Consider the following 26,753-nt stretch of genomic DNA (forward strand, 5'->3'; position numbering starts at 1 on the left):
AACTACAGAAGAAGAAAAATACAGAACAAAAAGACTTAAAATTTGACAGCTTCCACCTAATTGGCTGAAGGCCAGCATGTCAGGCTGTGACAGGACTCCTAAGAAGAGCGAGCGACCTGCGTGACGAGAAAGAAAGTGCAGAGTAGAAAGGAGGAGGAGGAAGAAGAGGAGGGGGAGGAGGTGAAAGTCTGTGGGACTTTTGTCTCTCTACGGCGCCGTAAACCAGAGGCGGAGGATGAGAGAAAAATAGAGTAACGGAGAGTAGAATGAGTCAGGAGGAGAAGATAGGTGAGAAGAAGAAGGTGATGTGTCACTCCTATTCCATAAACCAGGTCCCACCCTACAGAGCAGGTGGGAAACATCAGGGTTAGAACCAGACTGATGCATATCACCTCCTCTCACTCTGTGGTTTAGGGTTCTGGTGACTCAGCTGTTAATAAAGTTGGGTATTTTATTAAAGTAAATAAATGTATAGGTATTATATTGAATTATATTGTCTTTTTAAAATCTAAATCTGTATCAATGTGTCAGTTCAGTTCTCAGCTCTTTGTGTTCTGTTGATTGTTGTTTGTTGTTAAAAGCTGCTACACAAATAATATTCTCATTAACAAATAAATAATATACAAATCACATTTGGATTTGATGGAATAGTGCAGAGCACTTTAAAGACGGATGGTCTTTAAATGATCCACATCTTAGAAACAAGATTTTCAACGTTTTAACTGATGGGGCTTTTATTTTTCTCTTTTTCCATTTTGGCATTTCATATGTTTTAAAATTTAAAATTTTTATTGTTTGCTATTTAGAATGTATGGAAAAGTCTTTTTGGATTATCTGTTCATGAACTGTTTTTATTATGTCTTTTATGTACATTCAGGTCTCTCTTGAAAATGAGATTTATATCTCAATGGGATTCACCTGAATAAATAAAATCAAAAATTAAATTAAAGTAGATCAATTAAAGTAAATTAAATTAAATAAATAAACTTGCCCTGAATTCTTGAATTACTAAAATACAATATATAACATGAACACACATACACATACACACATATATATATAAATATATATATATATATATATATATATATATATGTAATATATGTGTGTATGACGTTTTTGATTTTATTGATACATTTTTACCATAGGCACAAAACATCAAATACACAATACATGTTATATAATATGTTATACACAGTATATACAATACATTTAAAAAACAAATTACAAACCAATACATTAAAAAATGTAACGTCACATTTCTCATATGTCATTCAAGTTACTGGAAACTTTATTCACGTACAATCATCATTGAAATCGCTGCTCATAATTCAGTGTAGTAAAATGTTGTGGTTACACTTATTTGGAATCATCCATCTTTGTTTAACTTTATAATGTTTGACTCAACAATCATGTCTACATAGATATTCTACAACAGTTAAAATAAAGTGTGTGACCAGAAACATTCAGGTCAAACACTGTCTTATACAGGAGGACACATTCAGGGAATTAGTCTTCATGCGTCATTAAAAATACATTAGAGAGATGTGTTTACACTGTATGTATGTGTGTGTGTATATATATACACTACTCTGGTCAGACTGAGTCAGGCTGTGTTCTAGAATGAAATATTCCATCTGAAGATTTCATATTCACACACGTGTGTGTGAAATCACCAACATGATCGTACAGATGAAAAATTCATGAGTCATAAATCTGCTCAGTTCAACACTCTGATGTTTCACTGTCACATCATGGAGGCTAATCTCAGAGGCTAACGTTAGCAAACACCTCTGTATCTCCTCCAAGGTCGAAGCAACTTCAGAGGAAAACTGAATGATATGAGGTCCCTGACCTTCACTCTGTACTTCACCTTTACCTTTGTTTTAAGTGACATCCTGAGTCCACACTCGTTTCTGAAGGAGGTAAGAAAAACATAAAATGTATATTATTTATATTAAAAGACTTATGCAGCGACCTCGACCATATCAGTCATTTAAATTTCAAGTATTTCCAACACTATATCTATAATATTGACTCATTTTTAAGACGACTTCATTCTGTTAGAGTTTGGTGCATTATAATTTACAGTATTTCATTCATTTATTTGCTAAATCGTGAAATCGCAGTTTTTATATGACGCTGCGTTAATGTGTCACACAGCAGAGGCTCATGACTCACATATGTTGAAAAAAAAAGTGAATTTACTGTTCCCTTCACCTCCTCCTCCTACCTCTTCCTCCTTCCTCCCTTCTTATCACCACTTGTTATTTTCCCCACCCCTCTCTGCCTGTCTTCACCAGCTCTTGCTTTGAAGGGAGGAAATCTGCACTTTTGCAGCAGCAGTAGCAGCAGCAGCAGCAGCAGCAGCAGCAGCAGCAGCAGCAGGTCAGAGAAGAAGAATGAAGTGATTCACAGAGAGAGAGAGAGAGAGAGAGAGAGAGAGAGAGAGAGAGAGAGAGAGAGAGAGAGAGTTAACACCTCTGCACTGTTTCCTCTCTCATCAGTTTTTCTGTTGTTGGCGTCTTGATCTGATTTGACTCTCTTGCTCTGTCTATCTCTCTGTCTATTTGTCCTTCATTGGCTCTGTGATGGACTTCAGGACTGTCATGACCGTCTCAGCTCTTCTCCTCATAACTTCTGGTAAGTACTAAACACTGAAGACACTGATCCAGCCCACTGTTAACCCACTGAGACACATCAGGCCTGAACAGTCAGATAAGAACTTGCAGCCGTAGCTTCAAGACAATCAGTCTGGAAACTCACACATGACAAACAGCAAAAGGGTGAGGAGAACATGAAGAAGTTTCTGTTTGGACCAAGACCTTTCCCAGAAAGATAAAATGTCTTTAGTCTGTGTGTCCTGCTGAGCCAGAGACAGACTCTAACTGTGTCTTAGAACAAACAGTCAGACTTCAGAGAGAGTGAATCTTAATTCACCTGCTGCACAAAGCAGTTTAGTTCTTGACTATCTTCAGCTGGACTGTGGAACAATAAAATCTGGGTAAATTAAGATTTTTTTCAAAATCAAAAAATGGCCAACCAAGGGTCCACGTCAACCTCTGAGCTCTGTTTACCCTCAGCATAAAACTGTTTATCTTTAGGAAGAATTCAACAGTTACAGGAAGTTTTACTTTGAAGAGAGAAACAATAAAAAAGAAAAATCTTTTCTCTTTGATCTGATGATGTTAGTAAACCACAAACTATGAGCCATGTTTTCATGTTTGTTGTTGTTGGTGCTGCTGGTCAGCGCAGGTGTCACTGATTGTTACCATAGTAACATAGGTCTTAGACCTGAGTTAGTCTAGAGGTAAGATGTCTTATGTTTCTGTCTTACAATGAGTCAGACTGATCTCTAAACCAACACTACACACCAGTCTTACCAGTCTTACCAGCCTTACCAGTCTCTGTGGAACTGGTCCTGGTCTCACTCCTGATGAACAGCTGATGGTATTTGCTCCTGTGTTGTTATACTGAGGCAACATAAATATCTGAGAACATGTAGAACCAGTCAAGTGACTCATGGTTCCACAGGTTTTTATGAGGTTTTCCTGAACTGAAAATTTGTCACTGGATCAGTGAAACTGTCTGACCTGAACTCATGTTTGTTTGAGTAGAACAGCTTGTAACTCAATGTCTCTGCGACAAAGAACACTCACCTATCAGAGCTCCGTCTTTTATTACCAGCACAGCTGTGGAAACAGTAAGTCAGTACAATCAGAGCCAATCAAAGGCTGTTCTCCTGAACGTTGACAGATCGCTCTGAAAATGTTTTATTCCTCTTTTATTGAGTCAGTTTGAACCTTTGCAGTGAGCTGAACCTCAGCATTGTTCACAACAACAGGCTGGAAAGATCATTGGCACTAACTTGAATGATCCATGTTCATCTAGTCAGAGCCACTCAGAGGTCAAAGGTCATTTCAGCAGACCCCCATCACCAACATTCCATTTGTCTCAAGTCGTCATCATCACTAATGGACCAGAACATAACATGGATTATATTAATATGTGGCCTAAATATTATGATTAAAATACTGCTGACTCTGATTGGTTGGTCAGGAACTCACCATGTGATATAATGATGAAAGTGGTCAGTCACAGATTCATTCCAATCAACTCCTTCCTGAGTCATTCCTCAGTAATTATGTGCACTGTGCTGTAAAGAGTGTGGTGGCTCACCACCTGTGCTTCACCTGCCAGGACCAGTCACTCAGGACCAGTCCCCTGTCTGCTGTGAAAAGGTTAAAAAGTGAACAATGCTGAAGACACGATTCACACATTCATGAGCATTTCTAAAAATACATTGAAAAAGAACTAACCCCCTGCCAAACTCACTACATATGTTTTTATATTAACAGCGGGGTCAGCCCCTTTATGCATGAATGTCCCTGACTGACTGACTGATGACATTTCAGTCTACTGAAATGTCACCGTTTTTTTCCGGCTGCTCGGGAACTGCATGGAAGAGGAGGAGCGCTTCCAATACACTGAGCCTCGCCTCCATCACAGCAAATAAACTACTTTGATTACATGTATCAGTATTACTAAAGGAGGCAGAGCAATAACTAAACATAAGACACACCGAGAGAGAGAGCAGGAGAGAGGCAGGGAGAGAGAGAAGTCATCGGTAACAAGGCCTCGTACTAACGACTATGACCAACTCTACATATCAAGCAGAGGAAGTTACACATAAAGCCCTGCCTCTAATCAAAATCTGTTACGTTAATAAAGACTAAACTATTGTGGGTTCAGACGGAGGCTGTGGTCAGTGTGAGACTAAATAAGAAAGACAGTCTGTCTCTGTCTGTCTTTCATGTTACAGTACATAAGCTAAACTCACAGCTCAGTCTTTGATGTGTTTGGTGATTTTGTCAGACAAAGTCTCAGTTATAAAATCAGGATTTGACCAGAGGAGGTCCAGACTTGTACAAGGTGTTTTGTTGAATGAAGAGAGGAGTCGCGACTGGCCTGATGAGAAGTAAAGCTGTGTTCATCATTAGCTCTGTGAGCTAAACCTGTCCCATCATTCTGTCTAGTATCTGCTGGTTTCAGTCTCTCTGTGTTCACATATACAGTATTTTAATACAGCAGAATTCAGAGTAAAACTGCTCTCATTGACATGTTTTCTGTTGTCATGACAAGGGAACAAGTGTGAAAGAGTGACTGATTAGTGAAAAGCAGACCTTTGACCCCTATAAATTTCAAGAGTTGAAATCAGAGTAAAAAAAATGTAGTTACATAATTTCAATGCAAAAAAAAAAGGGCTAAATATTCACAGGCTTTTAATTTGAAAATGTGGTGAGACAGATCTGCTTCTGTACCACTCCTCATGTTGCTCTTAGATTAGTCTAATATAAGTTTCACAAAAATAATGCCAAATGGCTAAATAACCTACCGCCAGGCCAGAGCCATGTTTCCTCGGTAACAATCAGTGACACCTGCTGACCACAGTTCTTAGAGAGAGAGTGAGGAAGTCTGCACCATGACCTCATGCTGCTGGACGTAGTTTGGATTGTTTCACTCATCATTAGATTTTCACAATAAAATATCCTGTTACTGCTGAATTTGTCTGGAGTGAACGGCACATGCTCAGCCAGCCATGTTTCTAAGTTTGAACAAAATTCAATTTATTGTCTTCAGATTAAAAAGATCTTGTGTGTTTGTGCAGCTTTACTGAAAACAGTTGGCAGCACTGCTCCTGAGATGTTGTTACAAATCGTCCAGGGAATGACACGGGGCCCCTTTAGGGAGGTTTCCTAATGAGACATTGTTACAAATCAAACAGGGAATGACATGATGCCCCTTTCATGGATGTATAAGACCTCGATCCCTGATCTAAAAATGGCGCCAGTTCTATAGGAATTGTTCGCCTGGCTTCCGGGTTACTTCTGCGTTATGCGGCCCACTCCCATCATGCCTCTGGGCTATGAGAACGAGCAAACAGCATTCTGGATTGGGATGGTCGAGTAATACAATTTCTACAGGACTTGAAACCATGGATTTATACAAATGGCAACAGCAACAAACAATGAAGATAATGCTCTGAAAAGTAAGACGGTATTAAACCCTGCAATTGTTGATATCAGTTATTTGTGATGTTATAGGAAAAATGTTTCATTCAATTAAAAGCTTTAGAGCTTAAAATCACATTGGATTCCACTAAATACATCAAAATTGGACAAGAATATGTAGTTTGACGTTTAGTTTGTTTTTGTGCATTTTTGATAAGAAATTGATGCAGCATGTGACAGATATTACAATTTGTGTAACTTGTCAGATAAACTATAACGAGGGCTTTACTTTTTTAATACAATACAATATTTCCACAACACTTTAGAATTTCAATGTCCACAAATGTAGCTATCACAGAATCCAGGTATTTTCATTAAATATATTATTGTCTCAGATATTTGAATTGAAAATGATATAAATGAAATAAATCAAAAGGATTTTGAAAACAAAGACTCACCTTTATGTCGTTAATTATTCAGTTTTCCTATTAACTTTTGTACATCCATACTTGTTCCCAAGACACAGCTTGATGGCTTAAAAATATACAATACAAAGATTAATAATTAACTGTGTTTACAGCCGGAGGTATCCTGTCAACAGTTTTACAGGAGTCTCTTTTACTATTGTGGTCTATGGGAAAAATGCTTTTTGGACCACAGGGGATTTTTCGCTGCAATACCTCGTGTACCTCGAGTAGCCGTTTGGAAAAATTGACTGCAAGCCTTACCCAGGTCTTATAATACATCCATGGCCAATTTAGGGGGGTTTTCTACTGAGACGTCATTACAAATCGACCAGGGAATGACAAGGGGCCCCTTTAGCGAGGTTTCCTACTGAGTTGTCTTTGCAAATTGTCAGTTGTGTAAAGGGGAGAGAGCTGCTCTTTGAGTAATCAATGTGAGTGTCTTCTGAAGCTGCAGTGTGTTGCACTCTCTCAGCCAATCAGAGGACAGCACCCAGATTCATTGTACCATAAATGGAGACAGAGGATAACATGACAGTCACCATGGTAATGTTCAGCTCCTGTGTCACAGTTTGTAGGAGTGTGATGACTCCTCATCAGGTTCAGGCCTGTTGTTATACACAGCTGCTGTTCTGTATTAAACTAAAAGCACTCAGATACAGCTACAGATGCTTATAAAGATAAATAATTAAAACTAGAATCACCTCCTTGTGCTTCTCTGCCTCCTCCACTTCAACTAGTTTCAGGTTACATCCCTGTTTATCCAGAGTCTGTAAAATATGAACTATTTGTGTGACATTTTGTTATAATTGCTGTGTGAAGTCTTGAGTAGTGGCTAAAAAGTGTTTTGTGAGGTCACACTGACCTTTGACCTTTGACCACCAAAATCAGTTCACTTGAGTCCAAGTGAATGTTTGTGTCAAATTTCAAGAAGTTCTGTTGAAGCGCGTCTGAGATATCATGTCCACACAAATGAGATGGATGGACAACCAGAAAACAAAATGGCTGCCACTCTAACTGTCGCCGGGCCAAGGAATAGTAAATATCAGACATCAGACTGGATGACCTACAGAACTGATCCTTGATTCGTCACTGTAAACTGAAACCAAACATCAGAGATATGAAGATGACCTACTGACGGGAACCAGACTCAGGGACTTTACCCACAACTCCCTGCTGTAGGAAGTCCACCTCCACACACACACGCACAATGACACACGTGATTTTTTATTTGTTTGAGTCTGTGATCAGATCATGTTCTTCATTCATCTACACACACATGAGAGAGAGACAAACCACACACCTTCACTGCTGTGGGACTATGGAAGAAGATCTTACATTTGGATTTAAAATCTACTCTGACTCATTTTGACATTGTTGTGTCCCTACCAATCTTAAAACCAAACCTATGCCCTTGATTTATAGACCCAGTCTTTACCGCGGATTTGAATCCAGCCTCCTTGGCTGTACGTCATCCCCCCTCTCTCTCCCCTGACTGTCCTGTAACTCTCTCACTATCACATTAAAGTGAGCATAGGGTTTTAATCCATTATCTACAGCACATTTCAAAGAAAACTATTCAAGAGGAGATTTGAAAAAGAATAAATAATAATAATAAAGTCGTGATCCTGTACGGACTGTGCATACATTTTTTTTTAAAGGATTTTGTTTTGTTTTTTTAACATCATATCTTGAAAAAACAATGTGACCAGTGACAACAGGAGATCCTCTTATTTTTAGCTGCATCCACTCACTGACACTCTGAGTCTAGATTGAAGAGGAGAGCCGGAGATAAAGTAGGAGTCTGGTGCTTTGACGCTGCAGGTGTGGAGCACTGATGAACATCATCATCATATTGAAGTGATGTGGAGGTCGTTTTGAGAGTTTGATGTTATTTTTAGATGCAGAATGAACTTCAAACAGGAGGAATACTGTTTCATTTTATTGTATCATGTGGTTTTCTGATTGTTTATTGTAGCAGCTTGGTTTGGTCTGTTGTTATGTATTGTCATTACTATGTTTAGTAGTTAATTAGACAACATGTTCTTACGATGATGTTGAATGAGGGAATCTGTTGCTTCATGTCGACTGATGCTGCACGTTTCTATGGGATATTTAACATAGTTTATAACAGTTTATTGTAGCCTGTTATTCAGCTGCTGCTGCTGTTTTTCAGGCTGTTGTTGGTCTTTGAAATGCTTGTGGAGGCTAATCACAGTTTTATGGTGGTGTGTCTTAACTTTAGCACTAAAAAGCACAAATCATTCTCTTTGTCTCTTGCTCGCTTACTCATCTGATGAGTAGACATACGTACAGTGTGGGAAACCTTAAGGCAGCGAACAGGCGTGCTTTGAAATATAGTCCAGCTGGCACCTCTTCTGCATGTCTCAGGCCCACACTGCTGAGCATGATGTTGCTCTCAGTCTGCAGTAGATTAAGGTGTGTGTGCACATCTCCCAGGTAAAGCCTGTGTGTGAGCAGCATTGTGACTCTGCCCACATCCAACACATCAGAAAGCTTGATTTGTTGTTGGGAAAGACAAACCCAGTGAATTGGAGGAGAACTGTGTGAAGACTCTTGCAGGAGAACAGAACTGACTCAGGGAGCTGTGGTGATGGATTGGTCAGTATTTGATGGTTTCACAGAGACCTGGTCCTCTGGTCTCCAGCTAGGCTGTGCACTCCAAAAGCAGCTGTCAGTGGGAAGCTAGTGAGGGATCAGGTCATTGACATTTCACTGGCAACTTGATTTCATCTTTTAAACTTTAATACATTTTATATATATATATACACACACACGCACACACACACACACAAGCACAGTGGTGTGAAGACAAGCACAGTCTCCAGACCTGCACCCCATGGAGCTGGTCTGGGATGAACTGGACTGAAGCTGACAGTGACACACATTAATGGGAACTACGGCAGCAGAGTTGGACCAACTTTCTGATCTTCAGTTCAGCCGCTGGAAGAGTCTGACATTTAGATTCAGTTTAGTTCAACAACAAGATTGAATGGTTCATTTAAAAAAATTTAAGAAAGTATTATGTATTATTATAATAAATAAATAATATGTAAAAAATATAATATGAATAATAAATACTAAGTATATAATATATAATATAAATAGCAGTATGAGTACTTTTTTCATACTTGCATACATGCATTTTGCTGAAAACAATTTCTACAACTTGTAAAACTTTTACAATTTCTAAAACTTCTTTCACATATTTTATATCATTTGCAACTTTTGAATTTTTACAATTTTTACAACTTTTAAAACTTTTACTTTTACAATTTTTACAAATACTGAACTTTATGCTTCTTTGAAGTAAATGATCTCAGTGCCTCCTCATTCTGTGAAATTCCTGTTAGTTGAATGTTTTAGATTCATTCTTTTCAGTGTATTTGTATAGAATATATGAACTCCAACAATTAACTGCATTATTATCATCAAATGTGTACAGCTGAAGCACCTTTCATTGAATAATATGATTTCAACAAAGTCTTTTTTACACCTCTGAAGATCAGATATTTCACTGTGACTGGATTCATTAAAAAGTCATTATGCTTTTTTCTCACTACATGACACGTCTGCTTCATAGAGTATTTAATACTATGTATGTTCTAACTTCTCACAGTTATTTTATTTATTTAAAAAAGAAACTGCAGGAGCACATTCAGTTGTGAAGTCAGCGTGCTCGTGAGTCATGAAATTCATGTGCTGAAACAAAGCACAGTCTCAAATGCTGCTGACAGCTTCATGTCTTCATCCTCTCCCTCCTGAATGACAGACAGGCCGTGGACTGAATGATGAACTGGTTTGGAGTAAATATAGTTTATAATAATATCTGTTTAATGGTCCCGGAACAGAAGAACTGAAGAAGTTCTCTAAAAAACAACCCTTCAGTGGTTTCTCAAACGTTTCAAACTGAAATTCAAAAGCAGCACATATTCACATTCAGCCGTGGTGGCATGTCGCCCTGCACAGAGTTTCACTTCTGACTGCAGAGCCTTTGAAATCCACGCCGCTGAAACTTGTCCCGCCACCAACACAGCGGCACTGAATAGAGACATGACATTTGAAACACTGTTTTTACTGAGACATGCTTTAGGTAATAAATCCTTTTTTTAAAAAATATGTTCTGATTCTTTAATTAGAAATGTGAAAGATAATCATTAATTAAATAAAACACATTTACAGTGCAGCCAAATAAAAATGGCACCTGTAACACAGATTATATAAACTGAGTCACACATGCATGTTTAAAACAGATTCATATTGTTGTCTAACCTGAAGAACATGTCACACTTATCGAGGCAGGATGAACAGATCTGTAGTATCCAATAAAAATTCCTCCAACAGTTTATTTGTAACATTACAAATTTGTAACATAACAAATAAATTGCTCATTGCAAGTTTTTTTATGATGTTTATGTCAGAGTCAGTCATTGAGATTAAAATCTCTTTTCCAAGAGAGAGCTGAGAACAAGAATCAGACACAAGAGAAAGTCAACAACAAATACGACAGAACTACACAACACAATAAACTAAGAAACTAATAATTAACAAAAACATTTACAACAAATAATAGAGATTTAAAATATAAGAGTCTAGTATGAGGGAATGCAGTTCATTCCATTTAAATGGTGATAGAACCTGAAACCAGTTCAGCCAGTATGAGTGTGAACCTGACGGATGTGGAGGGTTAGTTAGTTAGCTAGCTAGTTAGTTAGTAGATCGTGTTCTGTGGACACTGGATTGAAACAAGAGAAGAGATGTGAGATGGTTTGAAGCTTTAACAGTCGAGCTTGATAAATGAATAACATGAGATGTCTGTTTCGTCCTGACTGTAGTGAGGTCCAGCCTACGGAGAGAACAGTGATGAGTAGGGTATCTGTCATTGTCACAGAGTGTAGAGCTCCATGGTACACAGGGTTTAACTGCAGTGTTGATGGAGCAGCATGACAACAGAGTGTCTCCACAGTCACAAGACAAGAAGGTCGACTCAATCGAGCCCAATTTGATTTTTGATTTTTGAGTCACGTGTTGAATATGAACCTTGAGCCAGATTCTGCAGTATTTTTATGAATCAGTGAGGTCTTACAGTTAAAGATTAATGTTAAGCTGCTGTAATGATCTTTTAATTAATATTTAAGACTATAATTTGATGATGATGTGTTTTTCGTCTTTTGTTTTTTTGTTATCCTAATTATTATTCAGCAACAAAGTAAGTGTTGATATGTCTTAATGTACTGTATTTACAGCACAGTACACTGCTGTGAATCTCACTCACTGATGAGTTCATTCTTGCTGCAGTTTACAGGCTGGTTAAAGTCTTTTAGTCTTTAAGTACAGGTTCTAAATACTGTAGTGGAGCTGTTCACAACACACACACACACACACACACACATACACACACACACACACACACACACAGCTGTAGCTTAAGCTTAATCTTAAGAAATGAGCGTCTCTCTGTGGTTGTGCAGTGTCTTGTGCCAGATAGATAGATAGATAGATAAATAGATAGATACTTTATTTATCCCCTAGGGGAAATTCATGTGTCCATTAGCTCATTGTTGATACAAATAATGATTAATAAAAACTGTTAATAATAAATAAATAATAATAATTAGATTAGTCCCCTTCTTTTAGCTGAGGTGTTTTATAGCCTGATGGCAGTGGGAACAAAGGATCTCCTGAACTTCTCTGCTCTGCAGCGCAGTGAGATGAGACGTTTGCTGCACCTATAGCTTCTTCTCTGTCCTGCCAGAAAGTTGTGGAGAGGATGGTTGGTATTGTCTAAGATGTCCTCCATCTTTGCACATTGCACATCCTCCATCTTTGCACATTGCATGTGTCTCTCCACAACAGTCCTGAGTGAGTCCAGACTCCTGCCAAGTACATACCCAGCCTTTTTGAACAGCTTGTCCAGTCTCATTGTGATGTCCGACATGCTGTCGCCCCAGCAGACTGCAGCATGAAAGAGTACACTGGCCACCACTGACTGATAAAACATGTCCAGCATTTCACTGCAGATGTCAAAGGACCTGAGCTTCCTGAGAAAAAAGAGCCAGCTTTGCCCCTTCAGGTAGATGGCATCTGTGTTCAGGGACCAGTCCAGTTTACTCTCCAGGTGCACACCTAGATATTTATAAGTGTGTACCACCTCAATGTCCTTCCCTCGAATGTTGACTGGCTGAAGGGTGGGCCTAGACGTCCGAAAGTTGATGACCATCTCCTTGGTCTTGGAGGTATTCAGAAGGAGGCAGTTCTTGTCGCTCCATTCACTGAAGGCCATCGTCAGATGTACTCCTGTTCCTCCTGCTGCTCTGGTGTCTCTGTCCACTCATACTGCAGTGAATGGTTAAATCCACACAATGATCGGGAGTGTTGTTGTTTAACCAGGTCTCACAGGAAACACAGGAGACTACACTCACGATATGCTCGCGGGTTCTTCACAACTCCTTGGCTAACAAGTTCATCATACTTGTCCCCAGGTGTGAACAGTGAAAAACTGTGCCTTTGTCCGTGGTACAAAGAAACCTGGTTTTCAGAAACTTGAATGTACTGGAGTCCCAATAGTGATATTCTTATTCTCTCAATGTTTTGGATGTAGTGCTTGCTTTTGCAAGAGATGTAAGATGTTTTGTATGTTGTGTATATGGTTTTGGTTTATGTGTGTGGAGCTTTGACAAACAGGGCCCTAGTTTCAGGAACTGTGTTTTTGAAATAGTGAAAAACTGTAATTGATGTGATGCTCCTGTGTTCTTCAGTCAGTGTGTTGTGAGTGACAGTGGAGGCTTTCTGAGTGAGAAGTGTTGTCAGTGATGTGGTTAAATGAGCTCATACTGAGACATGTATGAAGAGTTTTGGTGGTTTGAGTTTTGGAAAGATTCACTGTTTGGCCGAGATGCATGTATGAAGAGGGTTGACCGATGCTTGTTAGCAACTGAAAAAAACTGTAACGCACATGTGGCGCTGTAGTGAGTGTGTGGGGCAGCAGAAAGGTGTGTGTCTGTGTTATCTTATACACACAGGTGTGTTTGTGAAGATAGTCAGTAACCAAATTAAGTTACTTTCTCAACCTGGTAACACAAGCTTTTTGGAGGCTCTATGGTAGAAAGCTTTAGTGCCACACACAACAATACACACACGCACATTGACAGACACACACAAGTGCACAAATGCAGTTGCTGATCTAACTTTCACTCAACTGACTGTGATTGGCTAATTAGACTGATTAACTTAGGGCATTTTTTACTATTGTCCATGTTGTTCTGTTCTAGCAGGAGACATCACAGTAGCTTTACTGCAGATCAACTTCCGTTAGGGCATGTACATGTGTCTTTACATGTCTTCCTATGGTTGTAGGGACAAACTTAGGTTTGAAACCATTATTGTGAGGTGACTTTGGCCAGTCCTTGTAGTTTCAAAGAGCTTTTTGAGTGATAACTGGACTGACTGAGGTCAGAGTTAGGATAATTCTCTACAATGTGAATGAAACCAAAAGTAACGTCCTCTGTAGAGATTGAAACGTGCCATGGATAAACACCAAGCAGCAGACACATTCAAAATTTCCTCAGGAATTTTCTAGTCATAGATTTATCATTTCCTGCTCAAAGAATTAGCAGTAAATAAAAACACGCAGTGCTGTTCTGGTTTATGACACCGAGGTGAACCTCTCAGACCTGTTGTGTGTCTGTCGGTGTCTGTGTTGGTCTCCATAGTAACTGATGTGTGTCTCTCTGAAACAGACAGAAAAACAGCTGTGTCAACCACCATGAAGACCCCCACCCTGCCCCAGACCACCAGCAACGGCACCATCTGTCTCTGCCACCCTGCTACACCAGCAGCCACCACCGCCCCCGCCTCCAAACCCAGCACCTCTGCACCCGTCCTGGGCTTCCTCACAGTCAGGTGGACACATGGATGTGATGGAAACGTGATCCTCTATCGTTTCTCTAACTCCTCCCTAGATGTCTGTTACAGCTATAATGCCCAGAGGCTTTTGACAAATGTGTGTCAGAATAGGAAAGGTTGTAAAGATAATGTGCTCTGGGTCAGAGATAACAAGGTGCACAGTGGTTACGACGTCTCTGAGGATGGAGCAACACAGAACAGAACCAGTTGTAACAGACTGAGGGTCCACTGCCCCAAAGGTTGGTCTACAGTGTGTGTGTGTGTGTGTGTGTGTATGTGTCTGTGTGTCAATTAGCTCATTGTTGATAATAATAAAATAAAAATGAAAACAGTTAATAACAAATGAACAATAATAATTAGATTAGTCCACTTACTTTGGTAGAGGTGTTGTATAGCCTGATGGCAGAGGGAACAAAGGATCTCCTGAACCTCTCTGTTCTGCAGTGCAGTGAGATGAGACATTTGCTACACCTGTAGCTGCTTCGCTGTCCTGCCAGAATGTTGTGGAGAGGATGGTTGGTATTGTTCAAGATGGCCTCCATCTTACATTGTATGCGTCTCTCCACAACAGTCCTGAGTGAGTCCAGACCCAGCCTTTTTGGCCAGCTTATCCAGTCTCATTGAGTTCATATCTGACATGCTGTTGTCCCAGCAGACTGCAGCATAAAAGAGTACACTGGCCACAAATGACTGATAAAACATGTTCAGCATTTCACTGCAAACGTCAAAGGACCATAGCTTCCTGAGTAAAAAGAGCCGGCTCTGCCCCTTCAGGTAGATGGCATCTGTGTTCAAGGACCAGTCCAGTTTACTGTCCAGGTGCACACCTCGGTATTTATAAGTGCGCACCACCTCAATGTCCTTCCCTCAAATGTTGACTGGTTGAAGGGTGGACCTAGACCTCCAAAAGTCCATGACCATCTCCTTGGTCTTGGAGGTGTTCAGAAGGAGTCAGTTCTTGTCGCTCCATTCACTGAAGGCCATTGTCAGATCCCTGTACTCCTTTTCCTGCCCATTCCTGATACGTGCCACAATAGCTGTGTCATCTGAGTATTTCTGGATGTTGCAGGACTCAGAGTTATATGTAAAGTCCGCCATATACAGGGTGAACAGGAATGGAGCCAGAACAGTCCCCTGGGGAGCCCCAGTGCTGCTCATCACTGTCCCTGAGACACAGTTACCCAGCATGACTTACTGTGGTCATCTTGTCGGGTAATCCGCAATCCAGGCCGTGAAGCAGGGATCTACCCCCATCCCTTCCAGCTTGTCTTTAAGAATGGGGGGTGCGTTTAAGGCTGGACCCAAAATGCAGCCAACACAGGGGAATGAAGTGCAAAAATATTTTAATAACAAAAAGCTGCCAACTTACAAACAAGGAATGAAATGAACAGAAGCTGAAGCACAGGGAAACATAGGGGTCTACAACAGCAGGTAACACCGAGGACAATTACAGGAGGTAGCAACAGGCAACATGACTAACCAGATATGAACAGACGACCCTACACAGACAAAGGGGAGTATAGAGACTACAGACACAAGGGAGGCCAGGGTGATTGAACACAGGTGAAACACATTAGGGCAGGGCAGACAAGCACCACACAGAGAAACAGGACCAAGACAGGAAGTAAAAACATTGAGACACAAGGAAACCACTACAAAATAAAACAGGAAGTGACAGAAGTCCAAACATAAATGTCTGCCATGGCAAACCATGACCGTGCCCCCCCTTAAGGGTCGGATTCCAGACGACCCTTAAAAAACAGAAACTCTAAGTCAGGCGAGAGGAGGGGGGAGGAATCCAGGGGCCAGTGGACAGGAGGGAAAGCAACCAGGCAAGGGAAGGAGCCTGAGACCACAGGGGCAGAGCAGGAGAGCATCCTGTGATGCTCAGGGGCAAAACAGGGTAACTTAGGGGGACGGCTCGAAGGCCTTGTGGACAGGCTGAGCAGTTCAGTGGGGCAACCCGGAGGTCTGGCAAATGGATGGAGCCGTTCTGGAGGCCGACAGCGAAGACCGGGTCTCTCCGGAGGTCGAGGCGGAGGCCACCGTGTCAGCTGGAGCCCTTCTGGAGGGCGAGCAGGAGGCAGGTGAGCAGGAGGCCGGCATGGCAGGCATCGCCCCTATGGAGGGCAAGCAGGAGGCCAGCGTGGCAGGCAGCGCCCCTCTGGAGGGCAAGCAGGAGGCCAACATTGCAGACGGAGCCCCTCTCAAGGGTGAGCAGGAGGAAGGCGGGGAAGATGGGGTCTCTTCCTAGGTCGAGCTGGAGGATGGCGTCACCCCTCTGGAGGGCGAGCAGGAGGCCAGCGTGGCAGGCAGAGCCCCTCTGGAAGACAAGCAGGAGACTGGCGTTCCAGGTGGAGCTCCTCCAGAGGGTGACCAGGAGCTAACTGGGTAACAGGAGCAGGGATCAGCTGGGCCACCGACAGAACATGAGGAGCAGGTATTGACTGAACCGCTGACTGGGAACCAGAAGTAAGCTGGACTGCCAAAAGGAAACGAGGAGCAGGATCCGGCTGGATCGCCGACTGGGAATCAGGAACTGTAGTCAGTCGGACCATTGACTAGGAACCAGAATCAGGAGTCAGCTGGGCCGCGGACAGGACAGAAAGAGCAGGATTCGTCCGGATCGCCGAATGGGAATCAGGATCAGGTGTTGGCCAGACCACTGACTGGGAACCAGAAGGAGGAGTCAGCTGGACCGCCAACAGGAAACAAGGAGCAGGAGTCGGCCGGACCACTGACTGGGAACCAGAAGGAGGAGTCAGCTGGACCGCCAACAGGAAACAAGGAGCAGGAGTCGGCCGGACCACTGACTGGGAACCAGAAGGAGGAGTCAGCTGGACCGCCAACAGGAAACAAGGAGCAGGAGTCGGCCGGACCACTGACTGGGAACCAGAAGGAGGAGTCAGCTGGACCGCCAACAGGAAACAAGGAGCAGGAGTCGGCCGGACCACTGACTGGGAACCAGAAGGAGGAGTCAGCTGGACCGCCAACAGGAAACAAGGAGCAGGAGTCGGCCGGACCACTGACTGGGAACCAGAAGGAGGAGTCAGCTGGACCGCCAACAGGAAACAAGGAGCAGGAGTCGGCCGGACCACTGACTGGGAACCAGAAGGAGGAGTCAGCTGGACCGCCAACAGGAAACAAGGAGCAGGAGTCGGCCGGACCACTGACTGGGAACCAGAATCAGGAGTCAGCTGGGCCGCCAACAGGAAACAAGGAGCAGGATTCGGCCGGACCGACAAATGGGAATCAGGAGTTGCCCGGACAACCGATTGGGAACCAGAATCAGGAGTCAGCTGGGCCGCCGACAGGACAGAAGGAGCAGGATTCCTCCGGACCGCCGAATGGGAATCAGGATCGGATGTTGGCAAGACCACTGACTGGGAACCAGAATCAGGAGTCAGCTGGGTTGCCGACAGGACATGAGCAACAGAATTCGCCGGATTGAAAAATGGAAATCAGGATCAGGTTTTGGCCGGATCACTGACTGGGGACCAGAGTCAGGAGTCAGCTGGGCGCCGACAGGACAGGAGAAGCAGGATTCGCCGGATTGAAAAATGGAAATCAGGATCAGGTTTTGGCCGGATCACTGACTGGGGACCAGAGTCAGGAGTCAGCTGGACCGCCAACAGCAAATGAGGAGCAGGATTCTGCCGTACTGCAGACTGGGAATCAGGAACTGTAGTCGGCCGGACTGACTGGGAGCCAGAATCAGGAGTCAGTTGGGCCGCCAACAGGAATCGAGGAGTAGGATTCGGCCGGACCGCCGACTGGGAATCAGGAACTGTAGTCAGCTGGACCACTGACTGGGAACCAGAATCAGGAGTCAGCTGGGCCGCCGACAGGGCACGAGGAAGAGGATTCAGCTGAACCACCGACAGGAAAAAAGGAGCAGGAGTTGGCTGGACCACTGACTGGGAACCAGAATCAGGAGTCAGCTGGGCCGCCGACAGGACACAAGGAACAGGATTCAGCCAGCCCGCCATCAGGACACTAGGAGCAGGTGTCTGCCGGACCACTGACTGGGAACCAGAATCAGGAGTCAGCTGGGCCGCCGACAGGACAGGAGGAGCAGGATTCGCTGGATTGACAAATGGGAATCAGGATCAGGTCTCTGCTGGACCACTGACTGGGGACCAGAATCAGTAGTCAGTTGGGTTGCCAACAGGACATGAGCAACAGGATTCGGCCACACCACCGACAGGAAACAAGGAGCAGGTGTCGGCCAGACCACTAACTGGGAAACAAAATCAGGAGTCAGCTGGGCCTCCAACAGGACAGGAGGAGCAGGATTCGCCGGATTGATGAATGGGATTCAGGATCAGGTTTCAGCTGGACCACTGACTGGGAACCTGAATCAGTAGTCAGCTGGACCGCCAACAGCAAATGAGGAGCAGGATTCGGCTGGACCGCAGACTGGCAATCATGAACTGTATTCGGCTGGACCTCTGACTGGGAACCAGAATCAGGAGTCAGCTGGGCTGGCGACAGGACAGAAAGAGCAGGATTCGTCCGGACCGCCGAATGGGAATCAGGAGCAGGTGTCGGCCAGACCACTGACGGGGAACCAGAATCAGGAGTCAGCTGGGCCCCCGACAGGACACAAGGAACAGGATTCAGCCAGCCCGCCATCAGGACAATAGGAGCAGGTGTCTGCTGGACTACTGACTGGGAAACAAAATCAGGAGTCAGCTGGGCCTTCGACAGGACAGGAGGGGCAGGATTCGGCCGAACCGCAGACTGGGAATCAGGAACTGTAGTTGGCCGGACCACTGACTGGGAACCAGAATCAGGAGTCAGCTGGGTCGCCGACAGGACAGAAGGAGCAGGATTCAGCCAGCTCGCCATCAGGACACTAGCAGCAGGTGTTGGCCGCCGACCACCGACTGGGAACCAGAATCGGGAGTCAGCTGGGCCGCTGACAGGACAGGAGGAACAGCATTCGGCCAGCCAACCGAACGGGATTCAGGATCAGGAGTCAGCCGGACCACCACCTGGGAACCAGAATCAGGAGTCAGCTGGGCCACCGACTGGGAATCAGGAACTGTAGTTGGTTGGACCACTGACTGGGAACCAGAATCAGGAGTTAGCTGGGCTGCTGACAGGACATGAGGAACAGGATTCAGCCAGCCCGCCATCAGGACACGTGCAACAGGTGTCGGCCAGACCAACTGACTGGGAACCAGAATCAGGAGTCAGACAATTGCAGCAGGTGTCGCCCGGACGCAGTGACTGGGAACCAGAATCAGGAGTCAGCTGGGTCGCTGAAAGGACAGAAGTTGCAGGATTCGGTCAGCCAGCCGAACGGGATTCAGGATCAGGAGTCGGCCGGACCACCACCTGGGAACCAGAATCAGGAGTCAGCTGGGCCGCCGACAGGACACAAAGAGCAGAATCCAGCCAGCCCGCCATTAGGACACTAGCAGCAGGTGTTGGCCGGACCACTGACTGGGAACCAGAATCAGGAGTTAGCTGGGCCGCCAACAGGGCACGATGAAGAGGATTCAGCTGGACCGCCTACAGTAAATAAGGAGCAGGAGTCGGCCGGACTATTGACTGGGAACCAGAATCAGGAGTCAGCTGGGCCGCCGACAGGACACAAAGAGCAGAATCCAGCCAGCCCGCCATTAGGACACTAGCAGCAGGTGTTGGCCGGACCACTGACTGGGAACCAGAATCAGGAATCAGCTGGGTAGTTTGGGCTTGGGCTTGAAGCTGGGGACCTGGGACTGTGGCTTGGGCTGGAAACTTGAGACCTGGGACTGGGGCTTGGGCTAAAAGTGAGGAACCTGGGGTAGGGGCTGAGCCTGAGTTTCCCTGTGGTGATGGGAGCCATGATGTCTTTGCCTTCTGTGGACACAACGGAACCCCGAAAAAATAGCCAGACAAGTTCCCTTGAAAGGGGACTCATCAGGATCCTCGAGGTCCAAGTCAGACAGCAGGTCAGCCAGCATGCAAAGGGACCTGACATTCGACGGGGGCGCTGATTGGAAGGATCGAGGCCGAGGCTCAGCCTTGGAGTTCTGGGGCTGAGGCTGCTTGGGGAACCGGCGTCTCCGTGACCTGCGTTTCTTCCCAGGGGCTCCCTCCCCTAGATACCTCCCAGGTAAGGCTAGCCGTGTTCCCCAAAAAGGAGACGACTCAGGGTCTTCCAGATCCGAGTCAGATAGGGGATCAGTCAGCGTGCAAAGGGGTCTGACAACCGATGGGGGTGCTGGCTGGGAGGATTGAAGCAACCTCAAAAAAGCCATGAAACTAGCGTATGCTGCTGGGTCCATATTCTGGTCGGTTCGTCCTGTCAAGGTACAGGTAAGGCCGGATGCAGATGCAGCCAACACAGGGGAATGAAGTGCAAAAATGTTTTAATAACAAAAATGTGCCAACTTACAAACAAGGGATGAACTGAACAGAAGCTAAAGCACGGGGAAACACAGTACTACAACAGCAGGTAAAACCAAAGACAATTATTGGAGATAACAACAGGCGACATGACTAACCAGACATGAACAGACGACCCGACACAGACAAAGGGGAGCACAGAGACTATATAAGGGAGGCCAGGGTGATTGAACATAGGTGAAACACATTAGGGCGGGGCAGACAATCACCACACAGAGAAACAGGACCAACGCAGGAAGTAAAAACATTGAGACACAAGGAAACCACTACAAAATAAAACAGGAAGTGACAGAAGTGCAAACATAAATTCAAACATAAAATGTCCGCCATGGCAAACCATGACACTTTCTTTTTGTAGTTCTCCTTCGCCTGCTTTAATCTCCTCTTCAGCTCATGTTTCACACACCTGAGCTTCTCCCTGTCTCCATCCCTGAAGCCCTGCCTTTTCTGGTTGAGGAGGGTCTTGATGTTACTGGTGATCCAGGGTTTGTTGTTTGGAAAGCAGTGTACAGTCCTTATTAGTATTACAGTTTCCATAGAGAAGTTAATATATTCTGTGGTACATTCAACCATTCAAGACCAGGGTCCTTGCTTTTATCATTTTCCTGTGACTCCAACAGTATATTCCAATCTGTGCACTCAAAACTGTCTTTTAGAGACTCACTGGTCTCCGGGGTCCAATTCCTGAATGAGTGGGTGGTTGCAGCCTGCCTCACACAGGGCTTGTAAGAAGACTGCAGAAAAACCAGATTATGATCTGATCTGCCAAGTGGTGGTAGAGCTGAAGCAGTGTAGGCCTCCTTGACATACTGAGTGAAGCCAGACAGGTGAGAGGTGAGAGTGACATAGTTAAAATCCCCCGATATTGCAATGAATGCATCAGGGTGCTGGGTCTGTACTTTCCCAACAGTCTTGTGGATGACATTACACACGACTGCAGGGTCTACTTGTGGTTGAATGTAAACATCATTGGCGACGATGTGTGAGAAGGATTAGGGCCCTCCCTCAGTGAATAGTACGGTCTAAGACCAACTGCCAACAGTTCAATATCCCAACAGCAGATCTTCTCCTTCACTGTGATGTGACCGGGGTTGCACCATCTATTGTTCACAAGCAGAACCAGTCCTCCACCTTTATTCATTCCACTTGCTCTGTCTGCTCGTACTGCAGTGAAGCTGGGTAAATCCACGGTCCAACGGTCGGGAGTGTTGTCGTTAAACCAGGTCTCTGTGAAACACATGAGACTACACTCACGATATGCTCGCTGGTTCTTCAAGTGCCTCCATTTCATCACGCTTGTTAGCTAGGGAGTTGACAATTCCTATGATGATCGATGGTAGAAAAGGCTTATATCTCTATCTCCTAGCCTTTAGCATAGCCCCGGCTCTGCATTCACGGTACAGCTTCTTTAGCTCACTCCGGAATGGGATGTTTAACTCCATATCTGGTAAACTTTAAAAGGAGTTTTTCCTTTGTGTACATTATTCCTCCATTGTAAAACGAAACAACGACGTAGAATAAAAGAGGCCATCGACAAAAAATATACTAATATATAGAAATATATTGCAAAAAACTATGAGCTTTGCGGACTTGCTGCAACATATTGCCAGTGCATCATTTGAATATGATGACTACCTCACACAACCCCACGTAAAAAAAACACAACTATCCCTTTAAAATTAGTGTTGTTGGGACGTTTCAGTACCAATAAAGTTTTCCGTAAAACTTATTTTTCATCCTCAGACACTAAACTTCTCAAATCCATGTTTCATATTGTCATAACAAAAATTTTACCAAAATTAAAATAAAGTAAAAACTGGCTCATGTTTAACACAAGGTTGTGTCACTTCATACTGAAGCAAGTAGCAGAGTGAACACATTATTATGACTGAGTGACTCTTAATGAGTCACATCAAATTCACATCTCATTCACATCTCATTCACATCTCATCCACATCCTGTCCACATCTCATCCACATCTCATCCACATCTTGTCCACATCCCATCTACATCTCCTCCACATCTTGTCCACATCTCATGCACATCTCATTCACATCTCGTCTAGCTCCTATGGACATCACTCTTCACTTCACTTAAGAACTTGGACCCAAACTGTTTCCATGGCAACACGACCAATCAGCAGTTAGCTGTTGTGTGTAAAATCACTCGTGTGCATTTTGCCATTTGCACCACTCATTGCACATATGCAAGACTTGTCCCACAGCACCTGCAACAACAACCTACAACGTCTCAGATCAGATAGATGATAGATCACAGTCACAGCTTTATAGTCAGTTATTTCACCTTCATCTGACTGAACAGACTCCTAATCCGTCTCCATTTCTGATTTGCGTGTGTGTGTGTGTGTGTGTGTGTGTGTGTGTGTGTGATTGTGTGTGTGTTACAGCTGAGGCCATCCCAGATGTTAATGGACAGCTGCAGGCTTACAAAGTGGTGGCTGCTTTGCTCTGCTGTGTGCTGCTGATTCTCTTCCTGATCCGCTTCACCAGACCCACTGTCAAGGCCCTGCAGAAGCGATGTGAGTACACACACACACACACACACACACACACACACACACACATTGCACATATGTGCATATTCACACTTATTTGCATGTAATCAGCTCTTACTGAGCTGAAAACATAAACAATATTTTAAGATTAAGACCTGTCAGATTAAAGACTATGTTCAAGAAAGACTGTTGCCTAAAATTCAAAGGAGTCTGCCACACTGTCACAACACAAGAGAAGAGAAGAGAAGAGAAGAGAAGAGAAGAGAAGAGAAGAGAAGAGAAGAGAAGAGAAGAGAATAGCAGACCACACAGAACCACCAGGGGAAGTCATGTGTTTCTTAATGAAGCCCTGCCCATCTCAAACCAGTAGGAAGAGCTGAGGGAAACAAAAAAATCAGGGAATTTGTCATGTGAATTAAAACAAAATGCTGTGTTCATGCTGGAGCCATCAGTCATCCAGAACATAAGAATATTGTACTGGGATCAATCTACAAAGACGGCTCTGCTTCTGCAGGTCCACAGTCAGACTGAGGACCTTTGTCAAATGTCAGGCCCGTCTCTGTTTCTTCTGTGTATTCCTCTGAAATAATACCTTATGAAATAAAAGTGATTTCTTCATGTAAAATATATGAACTGACCCTTTAAATGAATCACATTAATAATAACTGGCCAACATAGCATCCACAGAGGAAAAGCTGTGGAAGAGGTGCTCATCATTTTGCTGTTCAGGCTCATGTGCAGACACAACCTGCATCATGTTGTTTTCAGTCATATTCGCAACAAGTCACTGTAGAGCAAAATGCACAAGGTGTCTCACCCCTGGAAGTATAACTGCAGTGTTAACATGCTTTTCAGTGTCGGACAGGAGGCAGAACCGCTGGATTGGACCTACACAGAGTCACAGTGGTGAGTCGCACACACCCACACACACCCACCCTCACACACACACACACAGACACACAAACACAAACGCACGCGCACACACACACACACACACACACACACACACACACACACACACACACACACACACACACACACACACACACACACACTCTGTAGTGTATATTTACTTCTGCTGCCCCAAATTCTTCCTACAGCACCAAACGTGGATTAATCTGCCGCTAAAAATAGTGCAGTGTTTGAAAGCTCCATTTTCATTAGAAATCAAGGGGCTCAGAGCCACAGACAGAGGAAGGGGTCATACAACACAGTTTTGGTTTGTATGATGATGTTTGTTGTCAATAAGAAAAAGGGAGAGTAACAGCAGATGTGTGACTTAAAAATTTTCCTTTTCTGCGTCAGTGTCTTACCACCGAGGGAAAACTATGGTTAAAAACGATGATGGAGAGAAGAGACTGTCCTACCCTGGTAACACACACATACACGCACACACACACACACACACACACACACACACACACACACACACACACAGTCATATAGTAAATCTGGCTGCTCTTCCTGTGTGTTGTCAAATCAGCTCTGGAGCGACTGACAGTCAGTGACAGCAGAGAACCTTCATCCAACAGGAACAGTGGCTACAACTTCTGAGGTGCATCATCGTCATCATCGTCATCATCATCATCATCATCATCATCATCATCATCATCATCATCATCATCATTCCTGACTTAATGACCAACGCATTATTTAAGATTATGTGAAAGTGACCATTCATAGTAGAAATTCTGTTATAACCAATTCTGACCGTACCACCATCAATAAATGCAAGTGAGCAGTGTTATCAGTGTTAGCAGTGTTAACAGTGTTAGCATTGTTAGCAGTATTGACATGTTGACAGTGTTAGCAGTGTTGACATATTGACAGTGTAAGCAGTGTTAGCAGTGTTGACATGTTGACAGTGTTAGCAGTGTTAGCAGTGTTAGCGGTGCTGACAGTGTTGACAGTGTTAGCATTGTTGACATATTGACAGTGTTAACAGTGTTATGTCCAATGTTGCTCTAACTGAACTTGTATATTAACACATTTTATGATATTTTAATGGCACCTTACAATGTTTTTATGGTTTTAGCAGCAGTTAGCATTTCAAGCTACTTCTTAAATAACTGCATGCAGCTGTCCAAGTGAGCTGCACCGTGTACAACAGACAGCTCTGGAGATGTTCGCAGGTGTATTAGCAGTTTTCCCCTGCTTCTAGTCCTTGTGCTAAGCTAGGCTAACACTCTCAGGACATCTCTCTGTACTGGACAAACAGCAATAAACCTGAGAAGAGCTTTTTAAGATGAAATGTTCCTTTAATCAGAAAAATTGACTCATTATCACGTGGTCAATGGATGTTTGTTGTGCTGACTCTGTTGTTGTTATTTTTGACTTTTGTTGTTAACTTTTTATTTTCGGTAAAATTATCCGAGTCATGTTTGACCTGATTTGTTGCCTCTAAAGTAGGTGAATGGAAAATTTTGGAGAAGACAGAAAGAGCAAGGGCGAGGAGGAAGAGAGTGAGAGACGAAGGTGGTAACAAAGCGCAGCAATGTGGTTTCCTCTGTCGTTGACACCAACTTCCTGTTTGTGTTATTTCTGTCATAACCTGTATATGTTTCCCCCTCTCTCCCGTTCTCCTTCTCTCTCTCACTTCCTCGTTGTCCTCCTCCTTCTTTTCATTCATCTCTTCTCTTCTTTTCTTCCTCCCACTTTCTCTTGTCGTCTGTGTGGTTATCGTGCTGGCGGTCACAGCCCACATTAATTCTCTGTTCAGGGTCAGATTCAAGCTAACCTTCTCATGTCCCGGCTGTTGTTATTAGTTGTCCTCCTCAGATGTACGAAACTGATCGTTTTGGTTTTACACACAACAGCTTTACTGTTTCAGTTCAGTCTCATGGCTCTCATCAGCTGTTTCCTGCAACAGCTGTTTTCAGAGAAACAGCTATAAACACACTGTCCTCTACCTGCTCCGCAGCAGACAGCAGCTGGTGAACATGGTGGAGCATTCAGCAGCTAAAGAGACAAATGTTCCCCTCAGGAGCTGGAGGAGACCAAACACAGAGTCCACATTCATCCAGCTTCTCAGAGAAGGATGTGACAAAACTGGCCAACATGCCTGTAATGCTTATTTTATCTCTTTAAACTTTTGGGCCTGGGAGTTAAAACATTTATGATCTTTCTGAATGCAGGAAAAGACTTTGACTCCTGTGATCTTTAGGAGAGCTGCAGAGGAGTCCTGACTTGTTAGGAGCAAAGACCTGCTCACTTCCGATGGAAGGAGACATGATCACTGATCACTAGAGCTCAATACACTTTTTTATTTGTTTTGGACGGACGTTGGGTGGGATGTAAAAAAGAGTTCATGTCTTCCACATACAGCTTCGTATTCCCATAGCCACAGGGAGAATATTGGTTTACAACAGTGATGATTTGGATTGTTGCAACTGAGCATTTCTGCAGTAATAAATCAGTTCCTCAATAACAGATGAA

At 43.8% G+C, this 26,753-nt stretch overlaps 1 protein-coding gene across 1 annotated transcript; it reads left to right on the top strand.

The window, feature by feature from the left end:
• Window positions 1-2,533: 2,533 nt before the first annotated feature.
• On the top strand, window positions 2,534-25,677 carry LOC111230483. The gene is made up of 6 exons (XM_022757234.1): window positions 2,534-2,643; window positions 14,236-14,640; window positions 23,211-23,342; window positions 24,174-24,224; window positions 24,624-24,689; window positions 24,802-25,677. Exons 1-6 carry the CDS (start codon window positions 2,592-2,594, stop codon window positions 24,870-24,872), a joined length of 777 nt encoding a protein of 258 aa, XP_022612955.1. The 5' UTR covers window positions 2,534-2,591; the 3' UTR covers window positions 24,873-25,677.
• Window positions 25,678-26,753: the final 1,076 nt, after the last annotated feature.

The sequence above is a fragment of the Seriola dumerili genome, unplaced genomic scaffold (genome assembly GCF_002260705.1).
Source record: "Seriola dumerili isolate Sdu_G_001 unplaced genomic scaffold, Sdu_1.0 BDQW01000267.1, whole genome shotgun sequence".
Taxonomy (NCBI): domain Eukaryota; kingdom Metazoa; phylum Chordata; class Actinopteri; order Carangiformes; family Carangidae; genus Seriola; species Seriola dumerili.

Bases quoted from the DNA above. Each gene is read 5' to 3' on its own strand.
- LOC111230483 (XM_022757234.1), top strand. From the start codon at position 2,592: ATGGACTTCAGGACTGTCATGACCGTCTCAGCTCTTCTCCTCATAACT. The intron at 2,644-14,235 runs GTAAGTACTAAA...TCTCTGAAACAG, and splicing joins TCTTCTCCTCATAACTTCTG to ACAGAAAAACAGCTGTGTCA. The intron at 24,225-24,623 runs GTGAGTCGCACA...TTTCTGCGTCAG, and splicing joins ACCTACACAGAGTCACAGTG to TGTCTTACCACCGAGGGAAA.